The sequence below is a fragment of the Sturnus vulgaris genome, chromosome 16, assembly GCF_052056855.1.
Source record: "Sturnus vulgaris isolate bStuVul1 chromosome 16, bStuVul1.hap1, whole genome shotgun sequence".
In the NCBI taxonomy this organism is placed as follows: Eukaryota; Metazoa; Chordata; class Aves; order Passeriformes; family Sturnidae; genus Sturnus; species Sturnus vulgaris.
This window is the reverse complement of record NC_142258.1, coordinates 9,749,469-9,773,950: the sequence shown is the minus strand read 5'-3', so window position 1 is coordinate 9,773,950 and position 24,482 is coordinate 9,749,469. Positions and strand designations below refer to the sequence as shown.

Genomic DNA, 24,482 nt, shown 5'->3' with positions numbered 1-24,482 from the left:
ACTGTGAGGGTGCTGAGATACTGGAATGAGTCACAGAAGCTGTGGCTGCCCCATCCCTGGAAGTGTCCAAGGCCAGGCTGGACGGGGCTTGGAGCAGCCTGGGACAGTGGAAGGTGTCTTTCCCCATGGCAGGGAACAAGATAAGCTTTAAGATCCCTTCCAACCCAGGCCATTCTATGAGTAAATGATTCTATATTAAAAATTTGCTAGAAAAACCGAAAATCCAAACCTAAACTGAGGGTTCAGGAAGTCTCTGTTCTTACAGATTTTGGCTCTGATTTTGAAGACAAACCATAATTCTTTTGGAGTTTGTCTAAGTATAGGGTTCATTCTTACTCCTTTTTGTGAGAAGGGTACTTAGAACATAGGCCAAATGTTTCAGACTCATAAAGTCAGAATGATATTTTCACTTTTAAGTAGTAACCACAGACAAATGAACAGTTTTCCTTTTTTATTTGAGACACTTAGCAAAAATGCTGAAATATCAAACATTTCCTCAGTAGCTACAATATTGCCACTATGTACAAAATATTTGATAAATGTAGTACACATATAAAAATACAGTATGCATTACATATATACAGTACAATGTGCAAAACATATGGCATTCAAACATATGGAATTGATTTCAGGGGTGCAAACAGCAAATACAAAGGCATCATGGTTTCTTCTAGAAAGGCAATACATAAACTGACGCCCTGATTGCCATAATTTGCATTTAGTAAAGTAGTGCTTAAATGAAGAGGGCCCCAGGGACAGGTGTTCATCTTCTTATTTTCACAAAATGAGATGCTAAGACATAATTATGACTAGGAAAATAAGAAGAGAAACACCTACTAGGGTTAGCGTTATTTCTACTGCAAGCAGTACTGTGAAGAAAATCCTAGCTGGAAAAAAAGCCTGTGCTATTACTTACTACAAATTTCTCAAACAACAAAAACAAATCTGTACTGTTAAACATCAAAAACAGCTTTGAAAATATCTACATCCGTAATTTTAAAAAAGTATGGGTAACATTTTGGGGGACGTAATTTCCTATGTTTTAAAATACAAAGTGCCTCCTTTGGCAATATAAATGGCAATGCTTTGGTTCCTATTTAAACTTTTATATTATTATAATTTATTTTAGGCTGTCTTTTGAATATCTGAGCTGTATATTTTTATAAAAATAGTGTGATTATATAGTTATTAACCATTCCCTGCTTTTTTTTGAGAATTTGCTCTCATAGCTAGAATGGCTTTTTTGGCTAGATTTCTACAAATACATTTATGCACTTTTAACTTAAAAACACTTTAAATTCAGTATTGGACACTACAGAATAATGTAGGTGTCTCTTTTTTGCACTTTATTCCTAGCAAACTGCTATAAAAGGAATATTTGAGATTATTTCAGGTTTTAATGGATGCTCTTTATTGGCCATGTATATACTGTATGTAACTCAATTCCACGGATCTCACATGAAACACCTTCTGGGGTATGGTCCAGAAGTCACTGAAAGTTGATTTCATAGACCACAATACCAAGAGTTTCAACAGAACATTTACTAGAGATAAGTGGAAGATTTTTTTTTTTCCAGTTTTAATAGTTTGCTTTAAGTTTATAATACACTTAAGATGCCATCCAAATAGTAATTGTTTACATCGGTGAGCTTTCCTGTGTTTTGATAACATAATGCCCTTCCAGTTCAATGTATCCTGTAACTGCAGTTTCTCTGCCTTGAAAATAGTTCAGCAGCTTGAACTTGGGTTCTGATTACAGTGCCTACTTCTGAGGCATCTGAATGCTTGAGATTATGGAACAGAAAAGTTTAATATTGACTCTTCTGTTTGGATCACCATCTTCTCTGAACATGACTCCTGTCGGTGAATTTAGAAATACCTGGGAAATAAATGTCAGTATTAAGTACTGATTATTTCTAAAAGCTGTGGCCTCAGCTTTTTAAAGCAGACCTGATTCTGCAGGTCTGCAAGCCCACATTTCTGGATTACACTTTAAATTTCTGTAGAGAACAACTGCCATAAATTAATTTTATTGTCAGAGAGAGTATGACAATGCTTTTTGAACTATTTCTAATGTTAAACAAAATTTTGCTTGTAAACTTCCTTGCTGTAAATTGATGCTGAATGGCGCTAAAAGTGCCTAACAAATTCCATTTCTCTACTGAACACAGGATGTGACTCCTCTTGAGTAACTTGAGCCTTGTAAAACTTGTCTGAGCTCTCTCTGTCTAGATGTGTAAACAGCCAAATTTTGATTTTCACACTGATTAAAAGGTACTCTTAATTACTTTGAAGGACCCACTAACCCCACATTTGATAGGATGCATTCTGTTAGTATACTGCAGCCATTTGAAAGGCAAATTTAGTGCCAGTGCATTCCTTTGCAACTGTTCTCTTAAATGAGAAAGATTCAGTTCCGTGCAGTCAAACTGCACAGTCATGATTCAATTTCTAAGATATATTGTATTTGTGCTACAAGAATTTTCATGTAAAACATGCACACACAAAAGTCTAAGCAAAACCTATTTCTGCCATAAACAGGCATATACAACTATGGCAAACATACCACATTTCAGAACAAAGTCTAAAGCAAACCATTTTATATAAGGTTTAATACACAATTCTGAAATGTACAGAAAAGTAATCACACATTCCCTACACTAGAATATTTGTACTTCAGAAACTAAAATGATCCCTTAATTTTTTTTTTCAAACAGACGCTCAGAGCAGAAAGCTATACCGTACTGATAATAAGACATCTCAACTGTTTGGGTTTATTTCTGCACAAAGATTCCTATGGATCAATTAACATTCTACACTGCCAATAAGGGTAATTTTGTAGCAAGATGACTTTGCCAGTTTCAAGCTCTATTTACATGCACATCAGAAAATGAAAGTACAGTTGCTCTAGGTTAATTTGTCCGCTAAAAATTAATTTACTTGCCTCTTAATCAAGAGGCAGGGTCAAAAAGGGATAACTCTAACCACACATATATTGTATGATGTCTGGTGTATCACATACAATAAACTGACAGTACTGCAGAACACTAAATTTCATTCAGAGTTGTTCCTATCAGACCAAGAGTCCTTAATCCTTATTCTCCTAACGGCCGAGAGCACTTCATATCTGAGTGTTACCTCCCACAATAGGATGATGAACAGGAATGAAAAAAGTTGAATGTTAAGTGTTCACTGTTATTGAAAAGTCCTATACCATCAAAGCTTAAGGCAGACAGTCCACATGTAATATTGTACTCAAGTATTGTAGGCACAGCAAGAAGGAATAAGGAATTATGTCTTTCAACTGCGTGTAGTGAAAATCTCCAAAGATTGTTTTCTTGTACTTAGTTTAGTTTCATTTTACAGTAATTCTTGGCCAGTAAAACCAGTGAAGATACATACTGATTTAAAGTGCTGTAACTGATATGATGCAAACATATGGTATCAGTTCAAACCCTGAATCAATGATGTAATTATTATTTTATCTGAAGCGAATGGAATTCTGTTTATCCGTAAATGAGACTGCATTATATCTGGAGATGCAAATTTTTAGTTCATTCCATAACATTGTCTGACAAAAGTATTTTTTTGATGTTAACATGATTGTGTTGTGTTTTTCTTTTTGAAAAATGTGATGAAGGTTGCCAGGTGGATAACAGCTACTTACTGTTTTCAGTATTTCTTTGATACATATCATTATTCTAAGAAGAAGGCAAAAGCTTCAGGGCATTTTTTCATTCAATCCTACTAAACTTTATTCTTGAAACTTGTTGGTGAGGAAAGAACCGTGAAATGAGATCCATTTTCAGATCAGAAAACATACAATATTTCACTGTTTCAGGAAACAGGGAGTGTTTCCTTTTATCTTAATTTAGGAATTCCCTAATAGGAAATTCCAATTTTGTGTTTAATCATCAGCCTCTGTCATCTATTTAACATTTACCAGCTATTACCTGAGAGACAACCATAGAATGTCAAAGTATGTTAGTTCTACTTGAATTTTTTGTTTGTTTTTCTAACTGCTTTCATAATATACTCTGAAAACAACAACTAAGGGCTTTAAAACAAAAAATAATATTCATATGCTGTGCTGTGAGGTAAGAGCTTAATTTTTGCTATTCTCTGTTTCAGATATGCAATATGCCTTCTTATCACAAACAGTACATTCTGATCTGGTGTTTAGGATTTGCACTGAGCAGCTTCTCTGTTGGCTTCCCTGATGTTATGTAGTGGCAGACAAAGCTGTTCAACAGACAAAGTATTCATTAAGAAATGATGGTTGTCCTGTCAGCACTGTCCTCTGCAAGTTGATCTCATCCTACAAACATCTTTTATTGAGGGCATTGGGACTATTCTTGCATAGATGCTTGCAGGACTGTAGTGTACAACACTATTAATTAAACTTTTCTACTTCCTCAAACTTTTCTAATATGCTGAGATACTGGATTCAATGATCTAACAAATATCCTCAAACACAAAGCAAAATAGGATATTTACTTCCATTATAGTAATCTCTTGTTTGAAGACCACTGTGTTCCCCTCTGTTCACAAAAATAAGCTATATAAAGTTAAAAGAGTATACAAATAACGGTCTCATATACACATTAAAACCTAGCTATTAAATCCAGAGCATTGCTATAGAAAATTCAGTGTTCTCAATATTACCTGGCATAGCTACAGTGGATTTCTTGCAGTTACACTTAATATCCCTTTGGATGCAGTTAAATTCCTCCCTCATGATTAAATAATGGGGGAAGTGTTTTAAAATTCACAAAAGCAAAATATAAAAACAACTTGAACAAATTAAGAAACTAGATATATGAAATTTCACTGAACCAGCCAGTGCTTCTACTTGCCTTTGCCCTCACAATTAGTTCTGAACCTGGCTCAGGCTTTCCACAGGAACAATGAAGTGCAGTGATACCTCCCCTCCCCCAGACATTTGCTCACTGGGTCAATACAGAGAACTGACATCTCACTCTAAGTTTAGTCATGTTGTGTTGCTCATTTAAGCATTACAAAGTCAGAGATGTAACTTCGTTCTTAAATATCTGTGATACATTTACCTTGGGGTACTTTTAAACATGAAGTACAATCACCCTTTCTTGACTTGTGAAATACAGCTTTCAGAGGGCCCTGATCTGCATTACTGATAGGTGCATAAAGTGATTCACTGTTGTAAACTTGAAAATCATTAAGGAATTAGCTTCAAGCATTTGTTCTTCCAAACATTACTGTCTTAATTTATGTTAACTGCAATCAGAATGGTATAATAATGGACCTCTGCTGTGAAGAGACTTGCAGGTCGTGTTCTCATTGGCTATAGTTTAATCCCAGTGCAACTGTAGATCCTGTGGATCTAGAAAGTCAGTGGAAAACACGCTCGGGGCAGCAGAACTGAGAGGGGTGAGTCCAGATGAGGAGCTGGGCATTGTAATGTCCAGCCATTCCATATTGTCCAAATTGGTATCAGGAAGGTCAAGAGACAGACAAGAATTATTAGTAGTAAACTGTGGGTCAGATGTTTCCATGGGTGAATGAGAGTGATCTAAAATGCTGGAGTGATTAAGCAGATCATTCTGGAGGTCTTCAATTAAAGAAAAGGACTCTCTGTCCTCATTACTGCTTGTCAGTTGAGGAATTTCATTACCTGATGGTAAAGTTCCATCCAAGAGGGCTTCAAGTTGGTTTTCCAAACTTATAGACAAGCTGGTTGTTGGTTCTAAGGACACAGGAGGAGGGGCCATTTGGATCTGCGGCGGTGGACGGGATATCACTGTGTTCACTGGCATTGTAGTGATGTTGGCTGTTACTGGTCTCATTTTAGATATGGGAGATGGTTCTTCTTTTATTGGGAGGGAAATCTCTGTAAGAAAAAAACCCACTATTGAATTCAAAAAGATAATGCCATAATATCCTCATGCTTAGAACTTCCAACCCTTCTTTGCCCACTTCAGGACACATCCACAGTGAATTAAGTGCAGTAACAGTTACTTTGCTGCTCCACTCATACTCACACTTACATACATCAGACTCTGGCAAGGCCTCCATGAATAACAGAGTATTTTTTTAAAAGTCCCAGAGTTCTGCTTTCAGTGATAGCTCAGCCAGTTAGTATGAGTATTAATGAAAAAAAGGAACGTATTTCTAGATGTTACCTTAACCTTCTTCACGTTTAGGGTTCTTCTCATTAACTGGAATAATTATGGAACCAACACATTTCCCTGTCTAGAGAAGAATACCCAAACCAATTTTCAGTTTCATCCCTGTTTAGTAGTGTCCACATTGGTTGCTTAAGAGTCCTTGAGATGAAATGATGTGATTAAGAAGCATTTATTCCCAATTCTAGAATCTAAGACTACACATCTGTCAAGAAGTTCCATGTAAGACAGTGGCAGTAACAATAAAGGGAAATAAAGCATAAGTTCCAATTTATTCTTAGACATGAATGAAGCCCAAAAATAAGACAAACAAATATGCAAATAAATCCTCTAGCACAAGTGATATTCCTAGCAGCAAAAATATACCTGACAATATATTTTGTGCTGGTTTTCCAAGCAAAAACCCACATCCTTCTCACCCTCCTGAAGTACTAAACATTTTTCAGTGCAGAGCTTACTTACATTAAGTGCAACAGCCCTGAATGCTCTATTTAATTTTTTTCATAAAAATGATTATTAATTTAGCTTGAGTTGTTGACTACACAAGTTACTTATCTCAGCCTACTCATATTTTCAGTAGGCGACCTTGCAATTTGCTTTGAAAAAGAAAAAAATACTCTGATGTTTAGAATATGGCTAAAGTCTTCCAGTAGCCTAGAACCAGTCCTTCTGTCCTGGCATTCACTCCTGTCAAGACCCTTATAAAACAGCATATATGACATATATGACACTCCTGTCATATCCTTGTATGACAGCATGTAAGTTGCAAACCATTCCATTAATTGAATCGCTTGGCACCACAACATTTCCCAGTACTGTAACAGCTTCTTAGTCTGCTAAGCCTAATTATGGCTGAAAGCCTCATTCTTCTATTCTGAGCTACTCTGTTTATTACTTTAGTTATTTCAGTGCCTTTCTGATAGCTCCCTTATTTTAACTGACATAAAGTTGTTATTCATTAATGTCTCTATGCAGTTCATGAACACATTTCCCAGTAATGTATCTTTGATGTTTATATTTGATAACATGTGGTTATATTTAATGAAATTTTACTATCAGCATGCTTTAACTCTTACCTTATTCTGTTCTTTGTATAATTCCAATAAACATGTTATAGACTTGCTCAGCTTTTCCAATTTTGATAAAGTATGTCTGTGCTAACCTAAGGTGTTAACTCTTATCATTTGAATGCTGTAGAGATTATTGTATTAGTCTGCCTGACCTAATTTGCAAGCACTGAAGTTCCACAGCAGGTTGACTGTATGTGTTTTGGTAAATGTTTTCTTTAATAAGGAACTAAGCAAACTTTCAGAAATTTAGCTTCATTCAGGCTGGATAGCTTCTAACTCCTGTTCCTAAAAGAATTCTCATTTGATAATAGCAACAAGTTTTTATAACCAGGTTTTAAATTTCTACATTACACAGCTGTCAATGAGCTTACCTCCACTCTTGATGAGAATATCAAAAAGATCATCCATCTGCTGACTGTGTGCACTGGAAATCTGTAGTGCAGGAGAACAGGGTTATTCTCTTTCATGTGGTATTTTTTCCTAAGCTCATTGTTCCTAGTTTCTCTCAACAGTATGTAAGTACTAACCTATGATAAAGGCTTAAATGCTTAATATGAAATTGTCTATCTAGAAAACAGATACTTTGGAGACATTTTTGCAGTCTCTGTGGTTGGTTTCAGTAAAAAGGAATAGGGAAAAGGCATGAGAGACTTCATCAAGGCAACCTAGGAGAGAGGTGCAGGAAACTAGGGATCAGGAGAGTTATTGCCCCCATTTTGTACCAGGGGAATAACTGCAGCACTTTGGGGTTGCAAACCCTGCTCTACTGTCTCTCAGAAACAGCCTGTGAATGGCCATCATGTAAGGTGCATTTTATTAAGTCTCTTTGGGGTTTTTCCCAGTTTGTAGATTTATGTTCTTTTATTTTTTAAAGAGGAGGTAAGCTTTCAGGAACTGCTTATCTCTGTTTTAAACAGCCATCCCCTAAATAACTGAACCTTAAGCAAAAGATAACAAAACCCCCCAAAAACCCACTCCTTCAAAAACAAGTCTAGAGAAAGTGGAGACTTCCATGCAGATCGGAAGAAGTGTTTTAAACCATTGCTTATTCTCCAGGGATGGGAAGTGATTTGTTCTCAGATCTAGTGGGGAGCCCTTGGCTGACTGGTAGTGATAGAGTGACCTAAGACAACCTGTGTGTCCTCACTGTGGGGATGTCCTGCACATGCCAAGGACACAGGAAAGGGCATTAGACAGCAATAGCTGTGCCTGAGATCTGCCACCACAAAAACTCAACCAGCACTAGGGGCTACAAGGTTTTATCTTTTGATAAATGCACAAAATTAGAGATACTCATTGGTTTTGTTTACAGATTTCTTCCAATTCAAAGGAACTTTTACCCTTATCAAGGTAAACTGGCAAAGCACTACTCAGGATTATTCACCAAGATCACTTAATACAGACTCTCTTCAAGCAAGCACCTATGTTCATGTTTGCCTGTGTGTATAAACACATTCACACACATTCTCCTCAAGTGTACTCACTTTGGAAAATACAAACACATTTCCTCTCTTAAGTGTGTGGTCTGGGTATCACACATTCTCAAAACAAGTCATTTGAAGGCTAGTTACTGTTAGTAGCAATAGCAGCATTATCCCAATTAGATGTATCACCAACTGGGAACTGTAAGACTTATTTACATATATGCTGCTTTAAGAAAAGCATAATGAAAAAAGAGTCCTGTAGTTAAACATAGTTATGAAACTAGTATAGGGTATCTTAGAAAATCATGACACCAAACAAAACAAAAAACCTAAACCAAGCAATAGTTTTGGTGATTTTTAACAGACCGAAGAAAACAAGTACCTCACGCTGTGATGGCTGAATACTGCGGGTCTGTTTTATGGCCTCTTCGTAGCGAGGAGGATCTTTTGTCTTGGACACTGTGTTGTTGAAGAGGGGCTGCTGAACAATGTAAGGCTGGGCTTGAGATGGAGATGCAGGCTGCATGAAAGAACAAAATAATGACTAAACAATGTGATTCAGTGAATTCAGGATGTATCAAACTCTACAGATTATTCTAGTTTTGTCACATCAAGGTATGTATTAGCGTAATCAGAGGGCTAAGTTTCTTTCTCCTATTCTCACACATATGCACATATAAGCATTATTAAAATCTATGAAATATTCTTCCTTGAGTGTACTTCCATATGTAAGTAGTCATATGTTATATAAGAATAATAATACAAACCTGAACTTTATGGAAGATTGTTGGAATATCCTTACCTTGTTGGGAGCAGCAGGTCCATTCTGCACAGAGGGGACCTGATTACCACCAGGGTGAATGTTAGAATTTGATGTTTTATTAATAAAAGATTGTGAAGGTGTTGAAACTGGTGCAGTCTGATAGGAAAATACTGTATTTGATGTGGCAGGTGGAAAAACCTGAAAAGGATTAACAGATCAGTCTTAGATTGTGGGGTTTTTATTTTAATAAAAGGTAACATTGGGTAAATTACATTATGAAATATAAGACCTTTTTTCCTAAAATACTTCCTTGCTTAAATTCCCTATTAAGTGAATGTTATTTATATTGATTTTTCCTTTCAGTAGAATAATTTCTAAATACAGAATAGTTAGTTTCTGAAAGAAACTTTGTGCTCTGACCTACTTTCATTCATCACTAATTACTAAAAACATTTTCCTGCAATTTTCCAGGAAGCATGAGGAAAATGTATAGAACAGTTCAATAGCATAACCATGATTTCCCCACCTAGTGGATAGTCAATTACATGAGCTTATTTCTGACCTGATACAAACTGTACATGGATCCACACTTGCCCTCTCCTGCTGGTTTTAAGACAGAATGGTTTATCTGTGCCATATAATTCTAATTTTTTTGCAAAGTAACTACAGGTATCTATGAGAACTGATGGAGAGGCAAAAGATAAAACTGATTAACAGAGGTATCAACTGGTTACTGGTATATTAAACTTTTTATTTCTTCAACTGGTAGTCCACATAATCATTGCAAATGATTCCCAGCAGTATCCTGCTTCTCGTACTTTTGAGTTAAAGGGAGATTAAGAGAAGCTATGAATGCATCAGCACATAAGGCTGTTTTAAATTCAGTATCACTTCCAAATACCTTTATGACAAAGGTGACAAATCTTAGATCAGGGATGGACAGAGACAGATCTAATGCTGAATGTGTGAGGGGTGTCCTGATCTGATGTATCACATCAATATTTTTGTTTTGGTGTAAAAACCAGTGCAATAGCAGGCTGCAAACTCTGCTGGGAAGTGTGGTCTTCATGAAAACTGATCTATATAGTGGGGAGGACCAGAACATACAGATCTTGGTTATGTCCTGCAGACATTTCAAGGAACTTGGAGGCAGCAATGGCAGCAAGCTGCCAGTCTCTGGCACAACTACATGCCTCAGAATGACTGGAAATTTTCTCTATAGGACCTGTTGAATTAACAAGGTAAATCCCAGAGAACTTGCATGAAATCTGCTTTTTGGATGTATGTCAGTTTTGACTTCTGGAGGATAACCTCCATGTCCACAAAATTAAACAGGTTAACAAGCAGTCTGAAGAGTATTGATGCTCCTTTAGCTGTGTTCCCCTTTATTAGCCAGCTCTATAGAGTAGCAAAGCACAGTCATACATCTTCTAAGGTAAACTCTTATCTGGAACAAGAGCCCAAACGGAGGCAGATAAAGTGACACTGCTCAGGTACAATCTCCAAATCACAGCAGAACATGGGGTTCATGATGCACTTTTGTAAACTGAAATAAGAACTTCAAAGGCTGAGATATAACAGTTACATAATATACTGTAAAAATTACCATCTTCATCGTAGAATGTGTTTCTGAATTATCTGTCCCTAGGGGCAGACTGAAAAACCTTGCTGTCCTAAATAATAGAAGCCCTACAGTCAATAGCAATACTGATAAGGATGCAATAAAGGTCCAAAACTAATCTCCACATTCTTAATAACAGAGATCAGTCTGGAAGAGGCTCAGAGAAGGAGAAAACCTTTTCTTTTGTGATGACTGGTGCTGATGGGTTGATACCAGTTCCCATATGAATATGACTGGAGTGGCAGTCACAACTGTACATCCAGTGCTGAGGAATACCTGTTGGGATGGGACATTACAGAGCTGATTGTTTTTGGTAGAGAGGAAGAGAAGGATCTCTCTGAATCATTCTCTGCATTCCTTAGGAAGAGGTATGGTAGGGTTTTGACTCACTGGAATTACCATCCTCAGGATCTGAGTCCATAGCTTTCTTCATAAGGAGGGATGAAATCAACAAGGAAAGTAAGACAACCAAAATTAACTTCTATAAAAGAATAAATCCCTGAAGTCATAGGTAAAAGCTTTCTCTTAAGAACTGCCTATGAGAATCTCCCATTTAGATTGAGTGGCAAATAAGAGAAATTGACTGGGCTATGCCTGGTACAACACCACTTGTGCCAGGCACGAGGAAGGATGTAGGAAGAGTCATGCCCTAAGTGTACCATTAAGATAAAAAATCTTTAGACAATGTATTTATTTGCAACTGAAAAATAAAGTCCTGCACGGACTAAAATTTGGGAAATAGAAGGAGTTACAAGCCCATTGTATTACACAGAAAAATATGGTACAGATGTTAGGTGACTTGATCATTTGTATATAACACAGATGACACATAAAAGATTCTAAAAGCATTGTCTAGAACTAGACTATACAACTATTTATCTTAATTTTTATTGCTATCCACAAACCTTTCTGATTTGTTGGGTCTGACCAAGTGCATGCTGCGTGATGGTATTTTGTTTTGATTGTGGAGTATGCATCTGAGGTGCTGTCTGCACCAGGCCAGAGGAAGAAATAGGAGCAGGTATTTGTGATGGGGTCTGTATTCCAGCTTGTGATTGAGCCTGAAGGATGAAGATAAAATAATTGAATTATTTGTATCTCACAGTAAGTTACATCATGTAGAAATCTACTGCACACCTTATGCAAAATAGCACTAACTGGGAGAGATGAGTGTGAACTGTACAGGAAACCAAACTGTTACTGTGTTTAATACTGGAGAGTTCCCAGCTAAAAGGTGAAGTTTATTTTGCCAACAGAGTTTTAAGACAAAGACAAACTGGACAGAGCCCAGCGGACAGCGATGAAAATAACGGGATAGAGCATAAATCAGTAAGAAAGGACTGTAAGAACTGGCATGAGTAACCAGAAGACAAAACTGATGATGCAAGAAAAAAGTTGCTTTTAAGACCATGGTAATTTTTAATGGCCAATGAAAGGCAAGAAGTGTGTCCAACCTCATGAAAAGCAATTTTAAGTGGTAGTGGAAAACTTTCTGGAGTATTGGTGAAGTAAAATACCAGGACAAGCTGCTTAAGGTTGTTACAGAATTCTAGCAGGGTTTTAGAACAATTCAGGTGGAGATCTGGAACAGTTCTTGCACTGTAGACTGGAGCCCATCCTCACCAAAATTTTCCACTCCTCATAAAGACTGCTGGATGTGCTGCTGCACAGGCTTACAGCAAGCCTAGGCCCCCAGCATGCACAACAGCCAGGGACACACTGCAGCTGGAAGAATACTTTGCTGCCATGATGGGTGGCAGAGGATGTTCCAACAATGCCACTGGGAAGTGCATTACTGCTTAATTCTACCTCAGACCAACAGGTTACACTGCTTCAGCTTGGTCAGATTACTCTTATACCCCTGAATTTACAGCCTGTCTTGGTTTATGATGTATTTATTCACTACCTGTAATCAGCCTAGAAATAATATTTGCATAACCATGGTTTCTTTTTCTAAGTCCACAGGAGAGTTCTACAACCTGGCATTCACATTTTTAAATATATTGAAGCACCACTGCACAAGGGAGTTCACATATGTTTTGCAAACAGAGCTATCTCACAGTACTGAGACTGTAGCTCTCTATTAAAATTTGCAGTTAACAAAATGATGGTATATGCTACTATAAATCAAATTGTGCATGGAGGCAGTACATGGCAAGACAATTGCTTTTCAGGAAAGAATATCTGGGAACAAAAGTTGCAAAGAAACAAGTATTAGAAGCAGGTATTACAAGATTGGCTCAAGCTTTTCTACTGTTTCCCTTAAGCAGAAACACACTAAGCCTGATTTTTAAGTTACTCTTACAAGCAGCACACTTACCTATTTACACTAAGTTATGAAATACTGCCATGCAGATTACATGATAAATAAACACCTTTACCTGCAACTTGATATTTCCAACTGGTAACTGCACTGCAGTAGCAGCATTTGGTGCCTGGATGGACAATGGGAGCAGCAGCTGGGCAGTTCCTTGGGTAGTTAATAAAGCTTGAGGCTGGGCAACAACTGCAGTTTGTGGCTGCCTCTGTGGACTAACATAAAACTGAGAAATGGCATTCTGAGGTTCTGCTTTGGCCACAGGTATCTCCTGCTTGATAACAACGGCCTTTTTGGCAACTGGATTCTGGCCAGCAGTGTACACTGACTGTCCTAGGGAATGGCTGGCTACAGGTACAGATTGACTTGTACTTGAGCAGTCAGCAGGAGCAGTTTCCTCTTTGACAGCAGCACCGAACTGCTTCTGTTCCACAGCAACTGAGTTACCAAAAGTCTGAGACTGTTGCTGTTGTCCCCTTTTTTCAACCTCAAGTTGCATTTTCAATACTTCCACAAGTTTTTGCTCTTGTTCCAGTTTTCTTTTGAGCTCTTCAATCTGTTTTTCTTTTTCTTGAAGCTTGCGGTCCTTTTCTGCTACATCAAACTCCATGGTTGAGATGCTTCCACTGCTGCGATTCTGATTATCGTCGTTTGTACTTGCTCTCAGAGGTGAAGTACTTAGGAACTGGGATGGTGACATCATGGTCATTTCTGGGAAAGTGTCTGCCATACTCGTATCATCTGTGCTTAGACTGGACTGTTCAGAGGGAGAGGGAGATATAGGCAAGGGAGAGCTGATGTTTTCAGTATTTACTGCTTTGCTGCCAGGTCCACTAGATGTTTTTTCTGGTGGGAAGGTGGATATCGTATTAGCCACTGGTTTATTTAGTGTTGCTACAGGAAATGCCACAGTCACTTCCCCAGTGTTACCTGTGGCCCCACTAGAAGTGGTCACTGTCACAGAGGTACTTGTAGCAACCCCATTGTTGTTAAGATCTTGATAGGTTTTCAGACGCTCAATAAGATCTGTTTTTGTTCCAGACACTGGTAATCCCCTCAGTTTCAATTCCATTTTAAGCTCTGCTACCTGAAATAAAATAAAGTAAAACACTATAACAAAAAAGGAAAATATTAAAACTTACTGATAGGCATTCTTATGACATCTTAATAATGAAAATTATTTTCATTAGTGTATTTGTCAGTTATTACACCTCCGGGTTCTGACAGCATGCATTATCTATGAACACATTTCCATGACCTCCTACTTACTTCAGCTTTTAAGTGGCCAAAATCTTAGCAGTGTTCAGTTGTACAGTGAATAGTAACAAACTGGTGATGATTTTTTCATAAATAATCAACATAGAAAAATGCACCTATAGCTCCAATTCTGAGCTAAAAACCTCTGAAGCAAACCAGCAGACAATGGCAGCAGTGCAGATAAAAGCAGTGAACAGCAGCACGCTGAGCCCCTTTGTTACACCATCAGGACAGACAGATCTGTTTCTGAGAAACTTTATCAGGTCAGTTGATGATTCGATAGACCCATCAAACACAAAAGGCTCTCTTGCTAATTAACAACCAAACAGTTACCTATGTGCCATCTGGGTTTCTTTTACACAGACAGTATAAGCAGTCAAAATTACTTCCCGACAGAAAAATGTTCTCAGTTTTTCCAATAAGCTTACAGACAAAGTAAAGTGCAAATGTGTTGAGTGTAAATTAATTCTGTGCTTCAAAATATCAGTTAAAGAAAAGCAGTCACAAAGAATGGCTTCTGTTTATCATAAACATGAACCACAGCTAACTGCAGAGCTGGGATTCTCTGCATGTTAGAGCTACCTCTAATAGAACAAAAGGCTCCATCACCTCAGGAGGATTTCAGTATTCAGCCAGCCTGGAATTTACTTTGGACGTATTTTTGATTTGGAAGTGATGAAAAAGTCATAGCAATACGTTTTACATCTCTAAAAACCACAGCAATTTTACATTAAATAACTCCCTAGCCAATGACTATCAGCTGTTTCCCCCAGTCTGGTACCCTCTAAACTTGAGAGTGTGTTCTAGTTTTTCTCTTTTTCAACAATTCATTTCTGAACTCTTAATCAGAATTGATTTAGCTGATTCAGTGGTAAAATCACTACCAGCAGGTCCGCAAGGAAGGCTTATGTTAGTGTTTCCACATCAGCAGGAATACCAGTAAATTGTGCAGAAATAGTTAGTGAACAGCTTTAATCACTGTAAAGCACAATTTCAGGTATTAACTTAAATATCTTTACAAGTTTTTAGTTAAAAATTTAAAGATTGGCAAACTTATTTCAAACACTGTTGTCTGAATTGCATTTTAGAGACTTATTTCATATTAAAAGATTGGCTTTAAGTTAGGACAATACATTACTGTCTTGAGAATCTGATCTTCTGAAATGTCTTCTTTTTATCCCTTCAAATCTAAAAAAATCCCCCCTCCTACCCCTCAAAAACCTTGGTAAAGACAGAGAGAAAGGAATTAATTGCCCACTAGATGTCTCTACTCTGCCGCTGAGGTTTGGCACATTCCTGCAGCTGCTGAATCCTAAACCCTCACAAGCTGCTTCAGATTTGTCCGTCACAGACTTTATTCCTGCAAATGTATTTCAGAAGGAAGAAGATCCTATGCAATGCCCTCACAGTGCAACCCAAACAGTCTACACAGTTAGTTATAACTTCAAGAACCTTCAGAATTTAGTGTTCATTTTCACATGATGTGCTGATCTCTGATAAGAAGATATTTTCTATTCTCTTTTTACAGTGTTACTTCTGTTTCAATTTAAAAGAGTGACCTCTTGGAATATTTTTATTAGGGCATCTTTTAATTTCTATTGCATAAATAAACCTCTTCACTGATACACTGAAATTGAGCGAATTATTGCTCCAGTGTTTAAATCTGCCTGAGCTGAAACTTCACATGAAGTGAATCTCACAGTTCAAGGTGTCATAGTGAGGGACATACACAATGTGTCCGAAATTCCTCCTCTTCTAATTTTTTGGGAAAGAAATGTCATTTCTGGAACATATGCATATGAGGAATCAAATATTTCAGTCCAGGAGGGCTGTGTATGAAAACTTTGACAATCTTATTCTAACCAATTAGAAGGACAGTTTTCATTGGTACAAATAAGCAGGCATATATTCTCGACAGTAACAGTTAACAAGTTATGAATTACAGTAATGCACAGGAGTAGACAAATTCCTCTTATCTTTTACCTTCAAGTCATCCAAGCTTGAAGGTAGAGGACCTGGTTTCCTGTTAGGAACATTACTGTTCTGTCTTGGTGAGCTGGCAGCTGATGTTGGTGTACTGTTGTTCAAAGTATTCAGTGGTGAATTCCCATTGTTGCTCTGTTTGTCATTCAGTGGCCTTCAAGTAATAGGAAAAAGAGGGACAAGAATGTCAGTGCTAAATATATTATGTTTTCCATCAAGAGGCTGTGATTCTGAATCTCATGTCTGTGAAGCTAATGAACAAATTAACTTTTTTTACAAATCCAAGCTTAACCTAACACATTACTGTTAAATATTCTTAAAACAAAACAGACAAGAAAACAGAGAATAGTATGTTGCTAGTTTGGTTTGGTTTTGCAGTTAAGCATACCAATATATACTTCATAGTTTTGATTATTATCATGGTATGGATTGCAAACTCAGTGAACACAAATTAATCACCAGACAGGGCAATTAGTTAGGTTTTTGTTTGGCATCAATAACCACCCCCAATACTGAAGTCTGTGTATCAACCCTTCCATAGATGTACAATGTTAACACGCAGTATGGACTGCCATAAAGCAGTTCACTTTGAAGATGATACATTTTTATCAGCTGTACTCAAGAATCTCATATAAGGATTCTGAAGTAATTGTAAAAAATTAAAAATGCCACCATTTACACTAAGTACCATAAGTCAGCTCTTTTATTTTGTTCAGCTGATTTATGAAGAAATGTTTCTGAAATGTCAGTAAATGGAACATAAGAAGCGTGGGCAAGCAGGCAGAAACATCACCAGTCCAAACGTTAGGATACATGGTAATTATAAATACAACCACAGATGGTAGCTTTAACTTTTCTAGCCTCACTTGCTGAAGAAAAAGAACTCCGTGAAAACTCATTTTAAAAAAACAGCTGAAAGTCAATTTGAATTTAGGGTTGTGTGACTGTGGCATGTTACACTTTAGCACTTCTAGGAAAAGACTGGTCTTAGATGATGAGAATGAAACTCTGCAGATAGACAACTTCTTGTTTTGTTATGGGGTGCTGGCAACTCTTTAAACACTTATTTTTCTGACTGCTTCTACCTATAAATCAGTAAGTGTACTTCTCACTGTTAAAAGTGCTAAAGATAAGTACTAATGAGAAACTCATAAAAGCATTAGAGATAAGGCTACAAACAACAGATAGATCTTACCAAATTTTAAATGACTGTTATATCTTATTGGTAAACACAAATGTGATTTGTGAATTTGATGTAAAAAAAAATAAATCCAAAATACAAAAAATAGTGTGTCTTTGTTAAAGACCTGGTCTGCAAGCTTCTCTCCTGCTCTGCCTACCTATACCACATTTGAGTGAAAATGGTGTCAAAACTTTCTTGATTTTGCACAAATGCTTTTGAGTTTCAAATATGCATTTGGTCAGAAAACTGTATCTGACAGGTAAGATGTTCTGTTTCCATGTCACATAAAAATAACTAGGACAACTTCAAGCTTATCGGATTTCAGGATTATTTTAACAAGAGAATAACCTCGTCACCTTGTTAAAAATAAGGCAAATAATACCCACAGTGATGCACAATGCCATTTACAGTATTCCTGGGTTCCAACTGTCTCTTTAACATTTGCAAACCATGTTTACTTCTAAAGCCCCAAGCTTATCACTGATTTACATGCTTTTTCTTTAAAGGACACAAACAAAGCTTCACATACTTCAGTGGTGCAGGTAGAATTGTCTGGTAGTTGTAGTGTTGTTGCTGTTGGCTCAGGATCTGCAGCTGCAAAAACAGTTGCTGCTGTTGTAGCAGACGAGCATAGTTGGAGTCCATCTGTGGCTCATTTTTCTCACCTTTCTGATCAGGTGGAATATATTGATGGTACTTCAATTTTTTCACCCTTGGCTTAGGTTCTTTACATTTCTTGCTCCGATGTTTATCATTTGGGTTCTTTGGGTGGCTTTGCTGTTTACGGATGGAAAAGACAGAAACAAAACCACAACAGATGTCACTTAAAGTTGTGTATGGCTCAGAGATGCATCATACCAGAGCACTTTTACTGTAGAGAGCTGCTGAAAACAATTGTCCTTGAAAACATCCCCCAACGAACCATCCTAGGAAGGTTAACATACTCCAGTTGGCTTATCCCCTTCACAAGTAGGGGTCATCAAATCACAGTTTGTGAATGTTTTTTTAAAGGTGGAACAGCTAAGGGATTCTACTAGTCATGACCTGTCATTGCAAAGAGGCATTCTTATTAAGCAGGGAATTTCTAAGCCACTTAGCAGTTTGTGGAAGTAAAAGCCAGTAAATTCCATCTGTAAATATCTGAGGTACTTGAGAGGTCTAGACTAAAAGCATGGACAGACACTCCTATAATTTACAGGCAGCAATATCTTCATTAGCAGTACCCCCTAAGGGGTAAAACTCCCTTCCTTTACAAGCTCTTTGAAATTATTTTGAGGGAAAAATTGAAGGCAGTTACCTAATCATACAGAAGGTATAAAAGCAGAAATGCTCTGTTGATCCATGCATGTTTACTACACAGATAGCCTCTTTTGGGACACATTTGAATTTGTCATTAAGGTCCTGCATTAAGTAAGGCTGGTACAAAGCCAGTGATTTCAGAGGATATAGCAAAATTTATATTAGAAATTGACTGACAGAGGTCATCCCTATACATTTAACTGAGTTAATTTCATGTAGGTAAGTAGAAGTCTACATACATACACTCATTTAACACAGCTGAAGACAGTGAAGTGACTGAAATGAAACATTATGCACATCTAAAAGAAATCACTCTCTAACTGTATTTGAAAGGGGTTTCTAATTCTGCTGGCTAAGTCAGTGCAGAAAAGAGAATTGAGTAGGTGCTTCTGATATTCAACAAGGATACAGTAACTTTTCCCTCACAATGCATTCTGCTTATACATTAAATCAACTAAGCAAATAGGTGTGGAAAAGGAGCAGTGCTGTTCACCACTTTGGTTACAGGTGGACTATGAATACAGTCACTCTTTCTATTCAACTATCCTCCATACAAAACTATACTAGAAGGCAGACAGAAACAGAAAGTAGAATCTCTGTATTGCAAAAACCTATAGTCCTTATTTCTTAAAAACTTCCACAGCTATGTAATGCACAATTCTGCCTGAAAACTTTCGTCAGTGGTACTGTAAGGACCTCTTGGAATAATGAGCTGGGAGCTGGTCCCTACAGGGGTTTTTGGCTGACCAAAAGCTTTGAGTCACCAGCCCAGAATGCTCCCCTGAACACCAGCAGAAGTTGTTCTTAGCTACAGGCACTTGTAAGGTGACTTGTGTAGTCTTCCATTAAACCCAGCACTGTGTTTAGGACATTGATGGAGAATGTTGTCCCCAGGGCACAGATGCAGGTACCCACCTTCACTAACGTTGGCCCAGGCTTTGCTGCTGATACAGTGGTTGTGGTCAAGGTGGTTGCAGCAGTGGAACGAGTGACGTGCTGTTCGATTGTAGAGGGAGTTTTGAGGAATTCAGGAACTGGAGAGGTTAGAGGTGGATACTAGTATTAAAAAAATATAAGGAAAAAGAGAAACATTAAAAACATCGACCACCTGAGTAACTGGAAAAAATGTGAAAAAGTTAAGACAATTTACTATCGTGTCAAATTCACAAAATATTTTTTTGAGGAATGGTGAAAACAGAACTCCTGTACATGTGTACAAGTATTCTGTAAGGGCACATTTTGGCACACTTCAAATGTAAAAAGTAAAATGGTTTCTTACTTTGACTTCCTAGTTAGCTGAGAAAACACTGCTTTATTACTATAACATTGAGGCCTTCCACATTTTTTGTCTGTGGAGTCAGATTTTTGTGTATACAAGGAGAATCTTACCACCCAAACAAGCACTGTCAGAAGAACATTGCTTTCATAAAGGTCAAACTTCAACACAGGCAGAAAACCTTCTTGTTTCAGAATGACCATGCAGCAGGACAGCAGGTGTATTTTCACCCCTCCTTTGGTATTTTCACAGAACCCCACCTCTGACTGTGCCAGGAGGTGCATTTCTTCTCTATCTTATGCCAGCAGAAGTGTAAACTCAAGCTTTGCTCATCTTAAATTTGTCATACCAATTTTTATTGTGCTGAAATTGGTTGTGATTTTAAATCTTCAAGAAACCTTATGATTTCCTTCCGTGGTGAATATCCCTCTAATGGAACACAGACTCAACATAAACAGATCTCAGTCCTTGTGTTCCTAGATACACAAAGAAATTTTTACTCTTTTCTCACAAACGGATTTTTCATTCTCTGATTACCTGTTACAGGTAACTGTGTTAACAGTTTTCATTAGTCTTTCTTGGATATAAGTAACTGAAAATATACAGGACATTCCGTGTAGGGTCTCACTGCATCCTTACAGTGGCATCAGCACTTCTACTGGAATCGTCTCTTCTGACTGACTTGCAATTTTTTTTTTTTGCTGCGTCCACAGTACCTCCCTGACTCCACTGCTGAACATTGCACCCCAGCTCTCCTCCTCCTCCGTTTTCTCTTGAGTCAAGAGTCCCCAGGTTTCCACAATTCTTTGTCATAGGAAGGAGGGGCATTGTGCATTATTCTTTACAAGAACTATTCATTCGATTAGAATTACATTTCTCTCCTGAAAGCCAAATCAACCAGTTCTTACAACAATCCAACTGTGTGCTGACTATGCCTTCCTACTTTTGTTAGGTGACCCATTCTTACATCAACGTTGTTAATGGTAACATGAAACCAGAATGTCCCAAATCACCTCCCACAGAGCACTGATACCAACTTCCTTTTAGCCCAGGACCTCCCTCTTTCTGTCTCATTTCTGGTAATCTCCATCCTCATTTTCCTAGTGTTTAGTATCATTCTGTTATAAATCAGCTAGATGACATCAGTTACACTTCCATTGTTTAAGAAAGCAATTAGATCACCTAGTACAATGCTCCTTTTATAAAAGCCCCTTCTTTATACTCCTATCAGTAAACATCCTTTTTCTTCCAAATTAATTCCAAGACTTGCATTCTAATTAAGTGCGACAGGTACTTCTGTTTCATTTCTTCCTGTACCTTTCCTGTATTTTTCTATGAGATTGTACCACAAAGGACTTTACTTGGTACACATTTTGCAACTCTGTGTCCTGGTTCTTTGTATTTCTGGCGTAGCAGTTCCCAAGCTGCCAGTCTGCGTGAACAAAGCTCTCTGACTTTTGCTTATAATTAATTTGTAATAAATTTCCATTTAATCTTTGTGTTTCATTTAGACATCCTGCTGTGTTCCCAACCATCAGCTGCCAAGAGGCAACTATAGCTGCCTTCCCATAACCCATCAGAACTGAATAGTGGGTTTGACCCCTCTGTCTTGCAGCTGATCAGGAACAGCTCCTGATGATTGCTTTACTAAACAGCAGATTTACCATGCCCTCCCTAGAACTGAAACACTGTGCACATGCCTGTCCTGGGCTCCTGTCAGTTTATGGTGGCAGGCTAAAGATACAAATACCTCTACTTTTACATCCAAGTTTCAGACTGTTTGCTCTGGAAAGCCTCAGATACCTTACACAGTGTCTGTTATTTGCTGGACTTGCACAAGAATTGAGAGGGGATGTTAGAGGGACTTAACCTTTAAAAAAGGGTTCTGGATGCTGTATTCCAACATACTGCATCCCTGGTGCTATTCAGTTTAAAAGGCTTATTCGAGTTACAGCAGTAAAACTTTAAAAAGCATTTAGTTTGTCTTAGAATCAAAGTGTCAAGTACCATATTACCATAAGGCACAGAGGAATTAAAATGACCTCATGATTTTCACCAGTTCTTAACTAAACACCATTTTAAATGTTTGCTACTTCACTTACTCATTGAACAGTCTTGTACTATTCTGATCCTTCTTGAACCCAAACAACTTGACTTCAAACATACTATTTAGTAACCCATTACAGGCTAGGAAAACAAATCCATGATGACAGCACAGCAAAACTCTTCAAAAGGGGAAAGTTAGTAAATTCTTTAAAAAGCATAAACAAAACCAAAACAACCAAAAAAAGCACCACTAAAATCCCAAATTGCCTCTTTTCACATCGTGTGAAAATTTTGGTGTTAAACATTTTGCTCCTGCCAGAGAGTAAATTATTTTTCCTTACACTAGTCATTATTCTAATCTACACACAAAGCTTTTTACAGACTTCTCAATTTTACCTGCAAATGTTAAATGAGGCAATTAACCATGCACAACATTTACTTTATATATTTTTTAATTTAAAAAAAATAGATTTAACAGGTCTTGACTTCTTAACTTGATTACTTCATAAACTAGTAATTATTTAATTTGAACAAATCCCTAATTCCAAATAATATGAGTTCTGCACCTTTTCTGCTAGATGCCAACAAGAATCTAGCAGGTCAACAAGCTGCAGAGAATATATTAAGAAAACAGTCATTCTGTGCCATCAAGCAAAATTCTTCAGCTATTTTGAAGGTACTGTTTAATATATTCTGAACTGTGAATACCCAAATTTGATCTGTTTAGAGTATGACTAAAATGCCTAATCATTACCAGATGCAAGTACACTGGGTTAAAGCAAGGTTTAGGTCATCAGAGAGCTGAAGGTTCTCAAAATTATGTTACATCCTCTGAAGTCTGGAAATGTGTGGAGGAGGAAGCCTTGAAAAGAAGTCTGGCTGCGTTCAGCTTTATTCAAAACATTCTTTGTATTTTCTTGTTGTAATAAAATTTAAAATTTAACAGAGGAAATTAAAAGAATAAAGGGGCCATTCCCAGACACGTCTCCTGTAGAGACCTGCTGTGCTGTTATTCTTTAATTCAAAAGGAACAACAAGGTGAGCATCTGTTTTATTCTGCAGAAGAGCAACTTCCCATTGTAGATGTGTGCACAGAAGTGGCTGTAATGTAATATGAAATCCATAAGCAAAGGCTTGAAGTTCTATCTGAAGCGCTTTTTCAATCAAGTTCGAGTGCCTTACTTTTTGTTTCTGCAATCACAGATCTCTCTTCTGCTTCCCACTTAGAAAGCTTTTGGCATGTATTGCTTTGAGTATTTTTAATAAACTCTCCATTAGGAACCCAATTCCTTACTTAGAAATCTAATTTCACGTGCTTTGTTTTCAATTTATTCAACACAAATTATGTTCTCTCAACATGAAACCCAACTCACATCAACCTGTATGTTAGGGAACATGAAATAAAATGGATGTACTTTGTACAGCATTGTTTTTGAATATGAACTTTGCAATAGTTTTTCTATCTACTGTGGTAATAATGCCAAGGAGAGTAATACCAGATCCTGAGCCACTCAGCTGTCAAGTGTTCATGGTCACAAAGACAATATAGTCTTTAGAGCATTAACAAGAGCTCTCTTTTTTACTTATTTAACAGTTGACTTTTACATTACTTTCTGCAGTAAGGAGCAAATCTACAGCTCTCTAAATCCTTACACATTTAAATGTGCTGCTATAAAGATAACATTTTATCTGCTGTGACACAGTTACTTTCCTTTCTTTGTAAGTACCTTGAGAAAAAACTAAAAACCTCATAGAAAAATCAACATAACTGTTATTTTGATTTCTTTAATAGTAAATTCCTTAGGCAGTATTTTAAAACTATAGGAAAGAATATTTAAATTATGTGGGAAACCTTTCTTCAATGGACTTTTCTGAAGATAATGGAACTGACGTCAACTGTTGTTGTTTTGGCTAAGTTTAATTCTAAATGAGTTCAAGACCTTGCCCAGAAGGAAGACAGACATTAAGTAATCAATAACAGCTGGAGTAAACCATGGCCACGACCTTTTAAACAACTTCTGGGAAAGCTGCAGATCTTCTGTGGGTCATAATGAATTTCAGGGAATTTATGGCTTCACTGCA

The 24,482-nt window shown here is 37.3% G+C and overlaps 1 protein-coding gene across 3 annotated transcripts in view; it reads right to left on the bottom strand.

Annotated features, from left to right (window-relative positions):
* Window positions 1–436: 436 nt before the first annotated feature.
* MRTFB (myocardin related transcription factor B) overlaps window positions 437–24,482 on the bottom strand; it is a 50,674-nt gene continuing 26,628 nt past the window's right edge. For 2 of the 3 annotated variants that reach the window (XM_014894987.2, XM_014894996.2), the window contains exons 7-15: window positions 19,994–20,134; window positions 18,309–18,556; window positions 16,597–16,750; window positions 13,421–14,443; window positions 11,945–12,100; window positions 9,458–9,616; window positions 9,038–9,175; window positions 7,603–7,663; window positions 437–5,866 (exon numbers count right to left, since the gene is read on the bottom strand). In XM_014894987.2, coding sequence (XP_014750473.2) covers window positions 5,328–5,866; window positions 7,603–7,663; window positions 9,038–9,175; window positions 9,458–9,616; window positions 11,945–12,100; window positions 13,421–14,443; window positions 16,597–16,750; window positions 18,309–18,556; window positions 19,994–20,134 — 2,619 coding nt within the window. In that variant the 3' untranslated portion in view covers window positions 437–5,327. The remainder of the gene's footprint in view (window positions 5,867–7,602; window positions 7,664–9,037; window positions 9,176–9,457; window positions 9,617–11,944; window positions 12,101–13,420; window positions 14,444–16,596; window positions 16,751–18,308; window positions 18,557–19,993; window positions 20,135–24,482) is intronic. The other variant, XM_088174438.1, reaches the window with a different exon arrangement.